Below are 18,809 nucleotides of genomic sequence, written 5' to 3'. Positions count from 1 at the left end.
AAGGGGTTACTAGCCCTGGCATGTTAGTCACCTCTTACGACATGCATGGCTTACAGAGGAAGAATCCTGTTTCACTTCCCCATGGAGATAAGAGGAAATAAACAAGAACAGGAACTAGTAAGAAAATAGAAGAAAACCCAGAGGGTTGTGTATATACGTATATGCTTGTACATGCATGTGTAATGTGACTTAAGTGTAAGTAGAAGTAGCAAGATGTACCTAAAATCTTGCATGTTTATGAATCAGAAAAAAAGACACCAACAATCATACCAATCATGTAAAACAATTACAGGTTTTTGTTTCACACTCACTTGACAGTATGGCAGTACCCCCATGGATGGTTGCTGCCTGCCAACCTACTACCTAGGGTATTTTATATATAGATTATTTTAACACGCCAGCCCTTTCCAACTGAGGCAAGGTGACCCAAAAAAGAAAGAAACACTTTCACCATCATTCACATATAATCACTGTCTTTCCAGAAGTGCCCAGATATGACAGTTTAGATGCCACTCCAAATAGCCAATATCCCAAAACCCCCTCCTTTAAAGTGCAGGTATTGTACTTCCCACCTCCAGGAGTAAAGTCTAGCTAACCAATAATATAATAATGCAGCCTCTCCTCACTTAGTGACATACTCGTTTACCAACAATTCAGACTTATGACAGGCTCTCTGACCTACTAGTATGCATACCTAAATAATGTATATTAGAAATGATTTCCTCTATTCTGTTTATTACAATATACAGTACACTACTGTATAAACATAAAAACATACTAAAAATGTTATAAATGGTGTAAAGGTGACATTAAAGATGGCTGACACAACCCCACTACCATTTTACACCTACCATTCGATCTACGACCGAGCATGGTTCCGACTAACCGGGCGTAAGTCAAAATGGACGTAAGTCAAACCTTACTACTGAATATCAATATCACAGTATTGTAATGATTTTATTTTATTGTTTTATTTTGTTATTTCATTTTTTACTTTACTTTTTATGCCATTAGTACTGTAATTTATACTGTAAGGTTTAGGAGAAACAATGTGTACAGCACAAACAGTTGTATATTTCCCAGAACATTTGCATACAAAACATGGTGGTAAGTCGAGTGGTTGTATGATGAGCAGGTCGTAAGTTGGATGGTAGGTGTAGTATGCTCCTTGCTTAGCAACGAATTCGTTTACTAACTTGGTCTTAGGAATGGAACTCCATCATTAAGTGAGGAGAGGCTGTATAATAACAATAATAATTGCTCTTGGGCACTTTAAATTTAAGTCGTATATTTCGTGTAGGTGTAGTAGGTGGCGGGCTCCCACACCCGACTTTCTACAGTAAACACTCATCTCTCACCCTACATTAAGACTACAAATATTTTAAGGTAAGTAATGAGTGTACTGTGTGTGTATTTTACTTTTTATTGTTTTTAATGCCTAGTTCTACTGCTAACTTAATAAACCTTAGTGTAAACTTGTTATCTGGCATTTATAAGTGGAAAAAAAGGGTGTTTTGCTTTATGGCGATGTCTGCTTTCCGGGGTAGCCTGGAACCTAACCTGCCATATAAGTGTGGCCCCTACTGTACTTAATATCTAACAGGAAACTCCCCCCCCCCCAAACAAAAAAATAAAGTTCAGGAGAATCTTCACAAACAGAAACTCACTTAGTTAAAAGCATGCTAAAAAAAAACTCACAGGAAACTGTCATTTGAAGAAGGATGAACTTGGGGCTTAATAGTGCTTAACAGACCTCCCAGGGCTACTACAAGTGGGATAGGCATGACACTCCAATATGGGTCTGATGGCCCCTCAACAGAAATATGTTTTCAGAGTTTTATGCAATACTCCTAAAAAAGCCTAACTTTATATAAAAAAAATTATAAACAGAAAATGCTTAGAAATTGACACTGGGTAATGCACAAGAAAACAAACTGTATAAAATGAGGCTAGGTTGCAAACTCAAATTTGCCTACTTGACTTGCATAAACATCACTACTTTTCAACATGTCTGAACTCAATACTTTAATACAATATTAGGCACGGGTTATCAACAAAAACGAATAACTTAGCACAGTGCGAGCACAAAAACTAGCATACAGTACATAAAACTCAATATACTGTACAATGTTTTAGGGTTCACTTCTCACCTTATCATCTGCTGGAAGGTCTGTCAGTTGCCGAATAATTATATCACACACAACCCTTTCATCATTGGTGTAAAATATAGATGCTGTGGCTCGAGTAGAATACATATCTCGCATCATCTTAAGCACGGAGTTTGGGGGTTGTGGCTCATGATCAAACATGGCTAATGGGTCCTCTGTCAAATATAAAGCAGAATTTTTACATTACATATTACTACAACCTGAGAAAAGTGATGTATAGTGATCACAGATTTTTTTATAGATAAGACAACAGAGGAATTACCACCATGGTAGGAGTCAAACTGACCAACTGTGTATTACACATTTACCCTATGGAGAATTTACATAAAATTTTGCCATACATTATACAACCTCTTCAGCAATAGAATGACTGAAGTTACCATGGAATTCCAAGTGGGAAACATTATTATATTCAGGGGGAAATGCCAAATCTGTAAATATCATAGTACCTTGGGAAATGGAAGGAAATCAGATTTGATCCAAGGAAAGAGAGGGTAGCTCCAATTCTCAGGAACAATGGCCCTTCCCCAGCATCAAGGCACCTCCCATAATACCTGGAGAGGGTTCCAGGGGTCAATGCCCCCATGGCCTGGTCCATGACCAGGCCTCATGATGGATCAGGGCCTGATCAACCAGGCTGTTACTGTTGGCCACACATATAATGAGATACAAATCATAGCCTGGCTCATCAGGTACAGACTTTAGATGCTTGTCCAGTGCCTACTTGAAGACAGCCAGTGGTCTATTGGTAATCCTCCTTATGTATGCTCGGAGGCAACTGAACAGTCTTGGGCCCCTAACACTTATTTTGCTGTCTCTTATCGTACTAGTGGCACTCCTGCTTTTCATTGGGGGATTTTGCATCATCTGCCAAGTCTTTTGCTTTCATAGGGAGTGTTTTTCATGTGCAAATTTGGTACTAATCCCTCTACGATTTTCCAAGTGTATATGATCATGTATCTCTCCCACCTGCATTCTGGGGAGTACAGGTTGAGGAACTTCAAGCATTCCCAGTAACTGAGGTGTTTTATCGCAGTTATGTGTGCTGTGAAGGTTCTCTGTACATTTTCTAGGTCAGCAATTTCACCTGTCTTGAAAGATGCTCTTAGTGTGCAGCAATATTCCAGACTAGACAGAACAAGTGACCTGAAGACTGTCATCATGGGCTTGGCATCCCTAGTTTTGAAGGTTCTCATTATCCATTCTGTCATTTTTCTAGCAGATGCGATTGATACAATGTTATAGTCTTTGAAGGTGAGATCTTCTGACATGATCACAACTGGGAAATAAAAATGCTTACAGTACTTTTTTTTTTTCACTTATGAATCTTTTCTTCTGCTTCACTTACTAAAGTATAGCAGACTGCTTTGTGGTCTACTATACTTAATCCACTTTTCTCTCTTCTATCATCCATTTTATTTTCCCTATCTTTCTTCTTTCTGCCTTTTTCCTTTACCTTTTATCTTACTTTTTGGTTTGTCCTCATCTATTATCAAGTTTAGTGACTTTATAATTACAACTTGTCAATGGCCCTAGTCAACTGAGACATCATTTAGTTTCATCTCCAGTTAGTGAGTTATAGTTGTAAATTGTTCCAGTCATCACAGTACTGTGGCATTTTCTTCAATCAGGACTATGTATATCCATAAACTTATATGGCCAAAGAAAGTAAACCTCAAGGGAGCAAGTAGTAGCTGTGACATTTAGCACCTTGACTGTGTACGTCAGTCATTGCTCACAGGCATAAAAAATATACACAACAAAATAAAACAGATAGAATTAATAAACAAATAAAATCAGTGAACATAAACACTATACACAAATATTTACTATCATTCCAAACAAAAAGAGGCAGCATTAATTAATAAAAAACATTAAATAAAATGTCAAAATTAAAAATTAGATGGCATTTTGCCCTATCCTAGATTATTATCAAGTCATGGTAATATGACTTATTCCTCACAGTAATATTTGTGTCAACACAGTCAGTTAATCTGCTGCCTACAACCTGAGAAGTCTATCAGTAAATTCATAATTAATTTTATTAAATAATAATATTCTTCAGCATACCTTCTCTATTAAATAGTAGTAGTAGTTTTTCTGTGAAGTATTTAGTGCTCTCTCTCTGTGACAAGAGTTTAATCACCATATTTTCCATGTCTGCTCCTGGGATGTTGCCATTTTCCATAATATCGTAACCACTGATATTTGCTATATCTTGTTCAGGCATTCCAACCATTCGGCTATCATCTACAGGAGTATTGGAAGATTTTGTGCGAAGTTGAACAGTTGGTAGCAGGGTGGGATATTGTAAGTTGAAGGCTAAGACCAAAGTTAGGAAGAGCTCAGCCAGCTGCTCAGTGTCAGGATCTTCACTGTACTTCTCTATTCCATCCAATAACATGTACATAAATTTTTCATTCATTACACCTAAAAAAAAATAAGAAAAAAGGATGAAACAATCTGATGACAAAAAAAAAAAAAAAAAAATTGTTACACTTGAGCAAATTTTTTTAAATAAAACTTTTACAAAATTATTCAGTCAACAAATATTTTCATTACAACTTTTCTATTTTAATTTCTATCACTATACCTTTCTTATCAGATGTAAAATATGTAGAAATCAAAGTTCTTATTTTTTTAACATAACAGCCATCTCCCACCGAAACAGGGTGACTTGAAAAAACAAAAGTTTTTCTTCTTTCTATGTTTAGTAATTTATACAAAAGAAGTTACTAACCGCTTGCTCCGAGTACTTTTGTTGCCTTTTATGACACACATGGTTTATGGAGGAAGGATTCTTCTTTGCTTCCCCGTGGAAAGAAATCAAAGTTGTAAAGTTATATTTTTCACAAATTTCCTCCATCCTTACCTATGTGATACAAAAGTCACTCTGAATATTTACTTCTAAGTACAGTACTGTATATGTTGAGGTTCTTCTCTTTTCTCAAGTAATTTTATCACTACTTATCGGATGTTGCTACAATTTCATAACTTTGCCTTATTTATTTACTTTTTTCTGTCTTTTTAATATTATTGCTCTTTATCTTAAGAGGCCATAAACACAGCAAGAAACTTCAGTCACCAGTGAGTTGTGGTCTGGCTTTTTTTTGGCCTGAATGGATGTTTAACTGTCCCCAACATACCAGTATGCAAGTGACAACTGTGCTTCTGATATACTAATGCAGACAATTTTTTGTGCCTTCAAATACACATGATGAAGCCACTGGCTGGCAAAATATTACCACAGTAAAGATATACAGGTGTTGCACAAGTGTCTCAGTTATCAGCACTAATACTGTATTAAGAGCCATTTTACTGTATTTACTACTGTTACTGTTTTTGCTGGCATTATCATGTGATCCATGTAAATCCCTACAAAGCATAATTTTTTCTAAGCTAAACTTACAATAATGGGTATAAGGTAGTGTGTCGCCCATACACAGCACCATTCCCAGGACTAGAGAAGTATACTGCAACTGATCTTCACTGCATGTGCTATCAAGCATTTCTCTGCAACATATCCCACATATAGGTGAAATCAGATCATTGAATTATTAGGAATTCATGTATATCCTGGCATGAAAATGTTTTTCCATATTCAACTTTCTGAAATACGTATACAACTTACATGGATATCTGAGGGAAAAAAAATTTAAAGCAGAATTTCTAACCTTGCAAGTTCAACTGGAAATATTGAAGCAGAGAGGTAAGATATGTTTGCTGCTGACATCTGGCATACAGCACCAAACACCTGAAGAGAAATGAATATTTATATCATAATCTACAGAGCAAAATATAAAACTAATTAAAATAACAGAATAATTTTGATGAGTAATAAATATTCTGTCAATGAAAAGATACACTGTACTGTATAAAAAAATTCTACATACTAAATTATGAAGGAAACTCAATATACTGTATTTTAAATTCATTATATACATGTAGTATAATCCTAGAATAATCTACTATTCATTGTGATTCCATGAAAATTCATGAATTCTTTTACCAAAAAAAAAAAAAAAAAAAAAAAAAAAAATTATATTCAAACCCCACTACTGTATCTCCAGTTCACTAATTCTGATTTGATAGGTCATCACTCAATACCTATCCGGTTGATGGCAGTCGAAAGATACTTCCTTTTTTTTAACATAATGACAAAGTTGGAATATTTGGTTAAGGCTTCTGTCCAAATATTTCATCAATGGATGAAATATTTGTGAAAGAAATTTTTCTAAATTTTGTATATATTTTACATTCAAGTACATATATAACAGTACAAGGTGTCAGAATAGTTATGCTGATGAAGTTCATACTGTACAGTATCTAGTCATACCTATATCAGATGTTAGTGAAAACTCTAGATTTGCAGCTTAGCCAATGCCAAGCAGTAGTAACATTCAAGAGCTTGCAGATTTTGTTGGAGACACAGATACTACCTGGCTTTTCTTGCAATAGTGTTATAGTACATGGATTGACCAGTGTCAGTTTTGCTGTCTCAGGTTTATGAAATTCAGCTTTATATTTTTTTTTGTATGTTACTGTCCATAGACTGCTTGTAGGCAGCTGACTTTATAATTACCTAACTGAACATTAAAATGGTATAAAATGTGTCTTACCTAACAATTACCTAACTGTTGGAAAGTACTGGTATTGCATATGCCTCGGTGAACTCATCAGAACGATCATGCATTCAAAGCCCAATATGAGAAATAATTTTTTTATTTTCAACAAACCGGCCATATCCCACCAAGGCAGGGTGACCAAAAAGAAAAACAAAAGTTTCTCTTTTTAAAATTAGTAGTGTATAAAGGAGAAGGGGTTACTAGCCCCTTGCTCCCAGCATTTTAGTCATCTCTTAAGACGCGCATCGCTTATGGAGGAAGAATTCAGTTCCACTTCCCTATGGACATAAGAGGAAATAAACAAGAACAAGAAATAGTAAGAAAATAGAAGAAAACCCAGAGGTGTGTGTGTGTATATATATGCTTGTACATGCATGTGTAGTGTGACCTAAGTGTAAGTAGAAGTAGCAAGATGTGCTTGAAATCTTGCATGACAAAGTAGCAGATTTAGTCTTTTGCATTAAACATTTGTCCATACAAATATTTTGTCCATATCTGCAATCCATGATATAGAAGTTCATTATATCAATGTTTTACTTTTATTTACCGTATACCTAACACTGGAAGTAAAGGCTGAGTAAAGGAGTATGCTATATGAGTCATATTTATGCAGTATTATAGAGGTATTAATAGTGCTGTAACAGAAATACTGTATTTATAACTGATGTGCCGAGCCAGTCAAAAAATGAATGAAGTCCAAGGCAAACAATTAATGAAGTACTATACAAGCAAACAAAATACTGAAATTACCAATAATTACTTATGCAATGTGATGATACCTTTAATAGAAGTTTTCGTAATGGCCAGCGTGTCTCCATTTGATAATACTGGACTAAGGTCAAAAGGGGACGAAAGTCATCTAAGGATAGTACTGTGCGGCACACCATTAAATCGCCATTATTCTGCAATAATGAGAAAAGTAAAAAGTCTATTTTGTGATACAGTAAGGTAAAAAATATAGAGATCTGGTCAAAGAGCAAGAAACTAAGAGGAATAAAACAATCACTGGAACAAATTATGGAAAATGTTGTTATCTATACAAAAGGTAAACAGGACCAGAGGCCAAAAGAAAAAAATAGTTAAGCGGCAAATTGAAAACAAAAGAGAAGATAATCACAAGATAATATAATAAACACCTGTGTATTTCTTCAAATATGTTTTAAAATATAAATCTCTCTTTGGTATCAAAAAATAATCATTATGATATCTTGTGTTTTACTAGATGTTGCCCATATTATATTTTGACTGTATGTGAACATTTTGTTTCAGATTCTCTTCATGTGTAGCTAAACTATAAGAACATATATAACTGACTTACTAATAAATCTAAGAGGTCAGACAGATGAGTGGAAATAGTGTGTTCATCTTCGTGTAGTGCCCAGGAGCGTTGCTGCTCATCATCTTTACACTCTCGCAGCTTCTCCAATAGTTCAACAAGATGACGACCATCTGAGCTCTGCTGCCACTTGTCACCAGCTCCATTGTTTACATCTACCATGCAAAAAGCACACACATTTAATATTAACCATGAAGTTATTCAGTATACAGTATTCTGTAATTTACTATCAAAAGTGCTTCAGGGATAAGTGTTTATCACCATGTATTATTTCTTTTTTTATTAATTCAGGTAGCAATAGTAAAACCATGATTTTTCTTATTCAAATCCAAACACATAAGATAAGATAAGATAAGATAAAGTTTATTTCTTTGTAAAGGTTACAATGTGTAATTACAATTTTGTTTTGCTAAGTACAAAGAGAGCCACTATCATGCCGGGGCATTTCGGGCAGACTAATCCTAATACATAGTAGCTAATTAAAACTAGACATGATAATAAGTACATAGTAACTATACTTAAAACTAGAGAAGAAGTAATGGTTAACTGTTTTACAATTTTATTTAAACTAAATACAAATGTGAAGTAGCAAGGTAGAGTAAGGTTACGTAAAATAATCTTGAAATTGCACACAAAATCTATATTACAAATACGTAATGGTTCAGGTAATAATATCTCATGAATTGACAGAATTAAAAGCCTAGAGGTCACACAATACAACTAATTAGCAGATGTTTTGGTTGATTTGGTTAATACGGAGAGATAAGATGATTTTTTAGCAAGGTTTTAAATTTATAAGTTGTCAGGGGATCCTTGACCTGTTCCGGTAGCGAGTTCCATATCTTCGAGCCCTTTATGTGATGCAGATAGAGAAGCAAATGCCTGCCCATTCAGCATATACTATCTTGTAAAACAGATAGTAATAATGAAACCAATCTCTTAACACTTTCCAAGAAGTTTTATGTGGATGGGTTAACAATCTGTTGATTCCCTACATGGAAAAGCCCAGTACATTATTTTAGAAGACCAGTGATTTCTATTATTATCTATGTTTCCTCATTCTGTCAATTGCTCTGCATTTAGTTCAATGTCATCCTCTTCCAAAATTCCTCTATGTTATCTTCCTCCATATTCTGAACCCTCCCTGCCTAACACTCCTTTTGAGCTGCACAATCTTAATCATCTGATTCTGTTTTCTCATAGTCTGAAAATTATTGACCAAAGAATATCATAATTTTTCTTGCCTACCTTTAGATTTAACTGGCCCACCTCAACACATATAGTCAAAATATATTGTCATGTGGGTTGGCAAAAACACAATCTTCATATCTGGTTCATGATTCCATAACATCTTTGACTAGGGGGAGTAACAAGAATGAGAACCTTGAATGCAAGTTTCTTTCTTGAAAGATAAGTTTTGACCAATGGTAGAGTGATTGTGCCACTTATTGATTATGCATGCTTGCTTACTAAACTGCCATAAAACAGATATAAAGTTCTTCTCACCCTTTATGGCACAGGAATTTTCAGAGCAGTATATGAGCTCTGATTTACACTTATGATCTATCAGGGCACTGCTGTTGAGAAATAATGTGAGACGGTCTCTGGCAGCATTGAACAATCCTTTCATTCTTACTAAAATAAGTTCTTGATAGCATCCACTTTCATTAAAAACAGGCTCAAATAACTACCTGATTCTTCTTAATGGAAGACTCATTGATTTAGTCAACCTATGATCATGTGCCATTTCAACAACTCAGGATTCTGCTTACAACTTATCCAAGATCTGTACTTTCTTGATCATTATCACAAGTTTTAAGCTTAAGACTTGTTTGTATTAGTGTTTCTCCTTGATACTTTGCTTAGTGAGAAATAAGCAAGATGGGACAATATCATATCTAAATAAGCTTAATAAATACACAGCAAGCAATAGCCATGAGTGGCACAGTATTACCTAGCCATGAGTGGTAAGCAGATACGGGAGGTAGGTCAATTTATGGAAAGGACCATGAAACATGAACTGCTGATTAAGCCAGTGAGGTGCCTCTAGAGTACAGAATTTGAAAACCTCAGTTTTAACCATATTGAGACAACTTACTGTAATTGCAAGTATCTACAAGTACAGAGTTTACAATCCTATGCAAAATATAAAAGATTCTCATCTTTCATAATGTGCTCTAAAAGGTAAGAAATTACAACAAGAGTAGATCACTGCCAATTTGAACTTAATTTTACAGATTTTCCTTTTCATACAACAAAAAATCAAGAATATAGATGAAGTGAGGACTTCCTAGGGAAGTAAATATATGTGGGAAAGTAGAAATAGAAAATAAAGTCATTAAGGAAAAAAAGGCAAAGTAAGTTACCAATATGAAAGAGGAAAATGAGAACATGTAACAAATGAAGTTTTGTCTAAGCACAGAAAAACAAAATTGAGACACAAAGATAGTGTACTCTACTTGAAATTCCTTTAGGATAATGCTATGCTCCACTGGCAATCTATGCCACATTGTACACTACCAATTACCTTTTAGAAACATAATTATATAAACAGAACATATTAAATATATAAATTTGCTTACCTCCTTTATTATTTAAAATGTGTGAACAGAGAGGATGAAGAACTGGTAAAACTGTACCAAGTGAGTTGAGGACAACTTCTACAACCTACAAGATAATATTATATCAAATTATGTAATACAATAGATAAACAATATCACAGTATTTAAAAATTATGATTTTTTTCTTCCTAATATTAATAATTATAGTATTTTTCACCACAGCACTTCAAACAGACTATCACACTAACATAAAGCCCATCTTTAATACTGACAGAATTAAAGAGAAAGAACTGTAGAATTAGCTGTAATTGAATGATGTGAGAGAAACACTATTAATGGCAAGAAAGCAATTATTCTTTGATTTTATTTAAAAGTAAACATTTCACTAGAAGTGATAATACACTGCATGAACATGAAACTGAGTGACAGATCTAACAAGCTTTCAAAGATTCTTAGCACTGATTTCAGCAATGAAAAGTGATGGCTAGAAATAAAAAGAATTCTGAACCAACTTACATACACGGTAGTGCATCCAGAAAAATGATCGAGATGAATCTGGCTTACAATGTATTATTTAGTATGTGTCAGTTATTGAAACCAAAAGAAAAGAGTAATTTGTAAATAAAGTACCGTATTGTCTAGCCCAGTGGTTCTTAACCTTGTTGGAGGTACTAAAACCCTCAAGTTTCTTCCGTACACTCACCGAACCCTTCGTAATTGGCAAAATGAAATATGATTTCTTCATTATTATTATTATTATAATAAAAAAGAAGCGCTAAGCCACAAGGACTATACAGCGCTGCAGGGCAGGAAGGAAGCGAGGGCATCAGGTGGCAAAAGGGAGATGGATGAGTAATAGGTTACGGATAACAGCGGGGCAGTGGATGGTGAAAGGGTAAAGGGCAGCAAGAGACTGAACTAGAAAGGGCTGAGGGGAGTGCGAAAAGTATCATCAGAGTTTGTGGAGTAAATCAGTCGTTGTCAAGAAGTCAATGAGAGAGTCAGGATTAAAGGAGGGTCCATCAGCAAAAAGGGAAGGTAAAGAAAGAGTAGTAGAACGAAGACGACGTTGGAGGTAAATTCTGCGTGCTCGTTGATAGAGAGGGCAGTCTAACAGAATGTGGCTAATTGATACTGGAACTTGACACTGCTCACAGAGAGGAACAGGGTGCCTCTCCATGAGATACCCATGAGTAAGACGAGTGTGACCAATGCGAAGGCGGGAGAGAGTGGTCTCCCAACCTCGGCACTGATGACAAGAAGACGGCCAGTAACCTATGCTCGGTTTAATAGAATGAAGTTTGTTACCGAGCAGAGTTGACCAACGTTGTTGCCAACGGGTGCGAAGGTGGGTAGCTATTGCAGCAAAATAGTCCAGAAATGGAACACCTCGCTAGGAAATTGGTAGGTCATGTACTGCTGACCGCGCAGCAGTGTCTGCCTGTTCATTGCCCTGTACGTCGACATGACCAGGGACCCAACAAAAAACAATATCTTTATGCTTGGTAGAGATACGGCGTAGCCAAAGTTGGATACGGAGAACTAGGGGATGAGATGTATCAAATTTTCGTATAGCCTGTAGAGCACTAAGGGAGTCTGAGACTACTACAAATGATGACACAGGCATAGATGCGATACGAATAAGTGCTGCAAGAATGGCATACAGTTCAGCAGTAAAAATGCTAGCTGAAGATAGTAAATGTCCCCGCACGACGCTGTCCGGAAACACTGCTGCGAATCCGACGCCGTCTGAAGACTTAGAGCCATCTGTGTACACAGCGGTGGCATGAGAATGGGAGTGGAAGTGATCAAGAAAAAGAGAGCGGGAAGCCACCGTAGGCAGTTGAGCTTTCGAGCAAGGGAGTGAGAAAGAACAGACTCGAACAGCTGGAACTTCCCAGGGGGATAGGGAAAAGTGAGATGCTACATGAACATATAAAGGTGGTAACTGAAGGGAAGACAAGAGTGAATGTAGGCGAAGAGAAAAGGGACGGAGCAAACAGGGGCGGCGAACGAATAAAGAATGTCTACTAATATCGGTGACCATTCTATAAATGGAAGGATTGTGTAGATCGTGAGAGCGTACATAGTAGCGAAGGCAATGGGCATCACGGCGATCAGACAAGGATGGAACATTCGCGAAAAGCACCCAGGCACAAACGTAATCCTTGGTGATGGATAGAGTTAAGGCTAGAGAGAGTAGCAGGAGAGGCCGCAGAATAAATCTGGTCACCATAATCGAGTTTCGATAAAACGAGGGCTGAATGTAGGCGAAGCAGAGTTCGACAATCAGCTCCCCAGGAAAGATGAGCAAGGGTTTTAAGAAGGTTTAGCCGGCTGTGACAAGTTGCCTTCAGAGAGGTTATGTGAGGTTTCCAGGATAACCGACGGTCAAAGAGAAGGCCTAGAAACCTGACTGTATCACGTTCGGGGATGCGGGAGCCATAGAGATACAAAGGATGATCGGAGATAACAGAGCGTTTAGTGAAAGTAATTTGGTGAGTTTTGGTACTTGAAAATTTAAACCCATGCGTGGTGGCCCAAGTGGAAACACGGTCGACCGCATGCTGGAGAGAAACTGCAATAAGATGACAGTCAGCCCTTGCACAAGCAATAGCGAAGTCATCAACATAGAGTGATGACCAAATATTGGGTGGAAGAACTGAGGCCAAATCATTTATAGCAAGGAGAAAAAGTGTTGTGCTTAGAACACATCCCTGAGGGACACCTTCAGCTTGGACGAAGTCCGGGGAAAGAACATTATTGACTCGAACACGGAAATGTCTGTCAGTTAAAAAGTTCTTAAGGAAGGATGGTAGATTGCCTCGGAGGCCTAAGGAATGGGCCTGGGCCAAAATATTATACCTCCAAGTTGTGTCATATGCCTTCTCAAGGTCAAAAAATATGGCAATAACTGAGTGATTATTCGCAAAGGCATTACGAACATACGTATCCAAGCGTAGTAAGGGGTCTATGGTAGAACGACCCTTACGAAAGCCATATTGACTAGCGGAGAGACTGTTGTGTGTCTCTAAATACCACATTAAACGTCGATTTACGAGACGTTCCATCACTTTGCAAACTGCACTAGTAAGAGCAATGGGGCGATAGTGGGAGGCATCATGTCCTGAAGTACCCGGTTTGCGGAAAGGGAGAACAATGGCAGATTTCCACAGCTGGGGAAGAACTCCTTGTGCCCAAATAAGATTGAAGAGGTGTAAGAGGACTACAAGGGCTGACCGATGTAAATGTTGTAACATACGAATATGAATGTCGTCAGGCCCAGCTGCCGATGATCGGCAAGCTGAGAGCGTTGCCTCCAGTTCTTGAAGTGTAAAAGGCACATTATACTGTTCTTCTCTGAGAGAAGAAAAGTCCAAGGGTACTAACTCTCTGGCAGACTTTGAGGAAAGAAACAAGGGGCATAGATGGAGCCCTCGGGAAATACGGACCAGATGTGTGCCAAGTTCAATGGCAACGTTGAGAGGGTTTGCTACATCAACACCAGCGACCCGTAGAACAGGAGCCGGGTCAGGAGAGTATTTACCACTCAATTTCCTCACTTTTTTCCAGACTGCACTCATAGAAGAAGCAGAGGTGATGGTGGAAACATAGTCTCGCCAACAAGTGCGTTTAGCTTCACGGATGACACGGCGAGCGATCGCACGCTTCTGCTTAAAATCAAGAAGTCTCTCAGCGGTTCTATTGTAACGGTACCTGCCCCATGCAGCACGTTTCAAACGTACTGCACGAGCACAAGCAGGAGACCACCAAGGCACGCACTTCTGAGAATGCCTGCCTGAGGTTTGGGGTATAGAATGAGAAGCTGCGGTATAAACTGACGTCGAGAAGATGTGTAGGAGCTCATCAATGGAGGATGAAGAAGGAACCTCACTAAAAGCAGTGAGGTGTGAGTAAAGATCCCAATTTGCCCGATCAAATTGCCAGCGAGGGCTACGGAAAGGTGGTGAATAGGAAGGAGAAGTAAGAATGATTGGAAAATGATCGCTGTCATGTAAGTCTGGTAGAACAGACCAGGTGAAGTCTAGTGCAGTGGAGGAAGAGCAGACTGATAGATCGATGCAAGAGAGAGTATGAGTATGAGGATCAAAATGGGTGGGAGTACCCGTATTTAAAACATGGAGGGGGTGAGAGGCGAGAAAAGCCTCCAACTGGATGCCACGTGAGTCACAATGAGACCCCCCCCAGAGGAAATGGTGGGCATTAAAATCACTAAGTAACAGAAGTGGTGGTGGTAAGGATGAAACAAGAAAGGCAAAGTCTGGGATAGAAAATGCTCGAGAAGGAGAGAGATATAAAGAACATATTGTAAACCACTTATTCAAGTGGATACGGGCTGCAGTGTAATGCAGCGAGGTATGGACAAATAGTTGACAGTACGGAATATCATTGCGTAGAAGAAGGGCACTTTCATTAAAGGTCCCATCTGAGAAAGGATCCGAAGAATACAATAAATTATAGCCTGAGATAGGTTGGAAAACAGCCGAGTGTAATTTTGATTCTTGTAAGCAAGCACCAACAGGGGAAAACCTGGAAAGCAACATCTGAAGCTCACCCCAATTACCCCTGAGGCCGCGGATATTCCACTGTAAATAGGCCATGATTGGCGATGAAGAAAATACCAGGAATCTGTAGGTAAAGGCACCTACGGACTAGAGGGGTTAGAAAAGTCAACGTGTGGTGGCATTGGAAGACGTTCAAGTAGCGAAGGAACGGAGCATTGCAAAGAATGGGGTTGTGAAGATGGAGGAGAGGGAAGAGAAGGAACAGGAAGTGAATCAGTGTCCATTGAAGGTTTAGTCTCTGCAATATATTCTGAAATGGCTTCAAGTGTTTCTGAATTCAAAGATGTATGAGAGACCATATTGGAGATAGAAGGAGGAGGGTGAGTAAAGATTGGGACAGTAATGGACTGTACCAAAGTAGAGGGGGAGGGAAGAGTGTAAGGGACTGGAGATGAAGTGTGGGGGGGGACAGAAGAGGCAGAAACCTGGGAGGTGGCAGAAGAGGGAGAAACTTGGGAGGGGACGGGGGTGGAAGGCATAGTACGAGGAGGGTGAATCTCCACACTTGTAATAGAGCCAGAGAGAGGGGAAGAACTAGGTACAGAGACTGGAAAGGTAAAGTGTGGAGGTGGAAGAAGGGAAGGAAGGAGCAAAGAAGATTTGAGCAATGTGGATTTTTTGGACTTCTGAGTAGAGGGGCGATTGGTATTAGGTGTCGTACGAGGTCTTGTCGATACTGGGGCTTGTGAGGAAGGACGCGAAGATGTGAGAACAGACTGAGTTGTAGTCGGGACGTCAGAGCCAAGGACAGCAAAAGGATTAGATGCCGTAGTGGCTATGGGAGGGGTAACAACAGAGGAGGCTGCAGAAGATGGGACCCCAGAAGTGGGGGGATATTTGGAAACACGAGAATAAGAAACACGGGGTAGTCTCCCTTGGAGGCAGAGATGAGTAACTGCCATAGCATAAGGGAGACCTTCTGCCTCTTTGAGGCAACGGATTTCACGTTCATTTAAGTAGACCTGGCAACGGCGGGAGTACGAAGGGTGAGCTTCATTACAATTAAGGCAAGATGGAGGTTGACTGCAAGATGTATTAGAATGGTCGTCGGCACCACAGACTGGGCATTCGGCCATAGATCTGCAATATTTCGCTGGGTGACCAAAACGCCAGCAATTTCTACATTGTTGCGGTGAAGGTATCACCTTTCAAACTTGTAACCTATGTCCCGCGACATATACAGAGGACGGGAGTTCTCGGCTGTCAAAAGTTAAACGAGCTACATTGCAAGGGTAACGTCTCCGCCCCCGGGCAGGAAGGACATAAGTGTCTACTTTGAGGATTGGGAGATCCTGGAGTTCCAGCTGTTCAAAAATGTCATTGCCACATGACTGGAAATTCTGTTGGACTATGGTATGGGGCAGAATGACAGTACCACTACAAGAATTGAGAGAAAGATGTTTTTCAATAGTGATAGGAGTAGTATCGATATTCAAAAGGAGAGAAAGATCATGAGCTTGGGTAGCATTCTGGACAGTGACGATGCGCATACCGCTCTTGAGAGCATGAAATGAAATATCTCTACCAACATGACGCAGGAGTGCTTTGCCAATACTATGGTCAGAAAGGTAGGCAGAAGAAGAAGTCGGTCTTAAAGTAAAGAATTTAGTCCATTGTGTGGTCCGAAACTGAGCGTGGAGAGGGAGTGCTTGACGTGTCGGTCTTTTCCGAGTAGAATGGGAAGGTAACGAAGGAGCATCATCAGGAGATTGACGTTGGCGTTTAGGAGTAGGACCGGAGTTGGTCCGGCGTGAAATGGGCGGGCGATTCGAAAATTGCCGTACCGTAGAGGGAGAAGCCGGAAGCATAGTCAAAGGAGAGCGGAGTTCAGACAAATCGAAGGAGTCAGTCGAAGCCCCGGTACCTGAAGCGGGTGAGGAAACAGCACCAGCAAGAGGTACAGGGGCATCAGGAGTGTCCGAAGAGTGGTCTAAACACAAGGCAGGGTCAGAATGGGGTGCGGTATCAAGAAGGGGCCCGGGGGTAGTGGGTTCATGGACTAGGGCTGCCATGGTTAGGTTACTCCTTTGCTTTTTGTTTTTAAGAAAAAAAAAGAAAGAAGAAAAGAAAACAAAAATAAAAAAAAGAATAAAAAAAGGGGGGAGCGGGGAGGAATAGTTCCCAGGAGGAATGAAAGGGCCGGAAATCTCCCTCCGCGCCCAAGAGGACCTCAGCACCGCTAGTAGCGCAGATGCAGCATGGAACCCGTGCCATACCCTACCCTTCATGCCAGTAAACCAGCAATCCGGGATAGCAACCTCACATCTGCCGAGCTACCTCGGTGGACAAAAGAGAGGGCGGCCGGATATCCGCCACAAAGCATACCTCCTTCGGCCACCACCCCCAGAATCTGAAAGGTGGCTTCCAGAGATACACCCGTCGCCCGAAAGACACCCAAAGCTACTCCGGGATACCGGAGAGGGATCGGGACATCCCCAGGCAATCCAGATTCCACGGCAAACTACGCCACCGCCAAGAACCTCAACGGAATGGGATGGACCCCGGTGTCCTTTCCCCTACCTAGGAACTAGCGCGCCTGTGGGAGAAATCCCAAAGGCCAAAAAGAGGAAGGGCAAAAGGGAGGGGTGAGGAGGAGGAGGAGGAATGGAAAAAGGGTAGGATGGGATAGGGGAGGGGAGAATGGGGGGTAATTAGGTTCGGTCTGAGGAAGAAGACCGACAGGGCTAATTCCTCAGACCAAGAGCCTCTTCACCACGCCAAGGAGCCCCCCTTGAAGAGGTATGATTTCTTCAAAATACAATTTTAATCAAAACTGCAAATCAATGTGACTTGCTGTTGCCTTTCAGAGACAGGTTCAGAAATGCGCGGCTTCACCTTGGCAAGTGCCATTCTCGTATCATTTTTCCAACAAAGTCTGTTCCATTTCTTCATTTTGATGTCTACCATCCTCGAAAAGAATTGCACACAAAGATATGTTGTAACAAACAGCGTATCTCAAGGGCTTTCTTAGCAATAAGAGGGTATGCTACAATTTGGTGACACCAAAGCATTGAGAGCAATGTTGTTGTGAAGCGTTGCTGTTGAACCTGGCTCTGCTGAAGTTCAATGATTTTGTCGAGGTATTCATTACTGACATTTGCTGTCGCAACACTGAACATGAACAGCTGTCTCACCCATGCTGGATATGACTCTGTGCAGGGAAAGTATCCATCGAGAGACTTTGTGAGCTCATCTAAGTGCATGGCAATTGCTTGCTTCAGTTCCCCGGGTCCAGAAATGTCTCCTATTCCAGATACGTCTTTGATCTTACTTACACAGTCGTCCAGCAGGGGAAAATTTGCGAAGTTATCATTATCTGTTCGTCATTTCCATAATGGTAGCTTTTTTGGATAAGCCTTCAGGTTTTCTCCTGCTTAGACGATGTTGACTCTGCCGCCCTGTATCTGTCGAATGAGATGACTGAGAGCATCAAAGATATCGGCCATGCACGCCAAAATGAGAATGAACTCAAAATTTTCAAAGCAATTGGCACGACAATGTTGGTGCTCTCGCAAAACCAGGGCTAATTCCAC

The 18,809-nt window shown here is 39.6% G+C and overlaps 1 protein-coding gene across 2 annotated transcripts in view; it reads right to left on the bottom strand.

Annotated features, from left to right (window-relative positions):
* The window catches only part of LOC128693139 (NCK-interacting protein with SH3 domain), a 62,282-nt gene that overhangs the window by 4,762 nt on the left and 38,711 nt on the right, over positions 1–18,809 (bottom strand). For both annotated transcript variants that reach the window (XM_070089286.1, XM_070089285.1), the window contains 7 exons: positions 10,712–10,796; positions 8,112–8,284; positions 7,573–7,695; positions 5,843–5,922; positions 5,578–5,681; positions 4,239–4,598; positions 2,151–2,323 (listed from right to left, as the gene is read on the bottom strand). In XM_070089286.1, the coding sequence (XP_069945387.1) occupies positions 2,151–2,323; positions 4,239–4,598; positions 5,578–5,681; positions 5,843–5,922; positions 7,573–7,695; positions 8,112–8,284; positions 10,712–10,796 (1,098 nt within the window). The remainder of the gene's footprint in view (positions 1–2,150; positions 2,324–4,238; positions 4,599–5,577; positions 5,682–5,842; positions 5,923–7,572; positions 7,696–8,111; positions 8,285–10,711; positions 10,797–18,809) is intronic.

The sequence above is a fragment of the Cherax quadricarinatus genome, chromosome 28, assembly GCF_038502225.1.
Source record: "Cherax quadricarinatus isolate ZL_2023a chromosome 28, ASM3850222v1, whole genome shotgun sequence".
Lineage (NCBI taxonomy): Eukaryota > Metazoa > Arthropoda > Malacostraca > Decapoda > Parastacidae > Cherax > Cherax quadricarinatus.
Note: the sequence above shows the minus strand (reverse complement) of the source record. Positions and strands in the feature narration are given on the sequence as shown.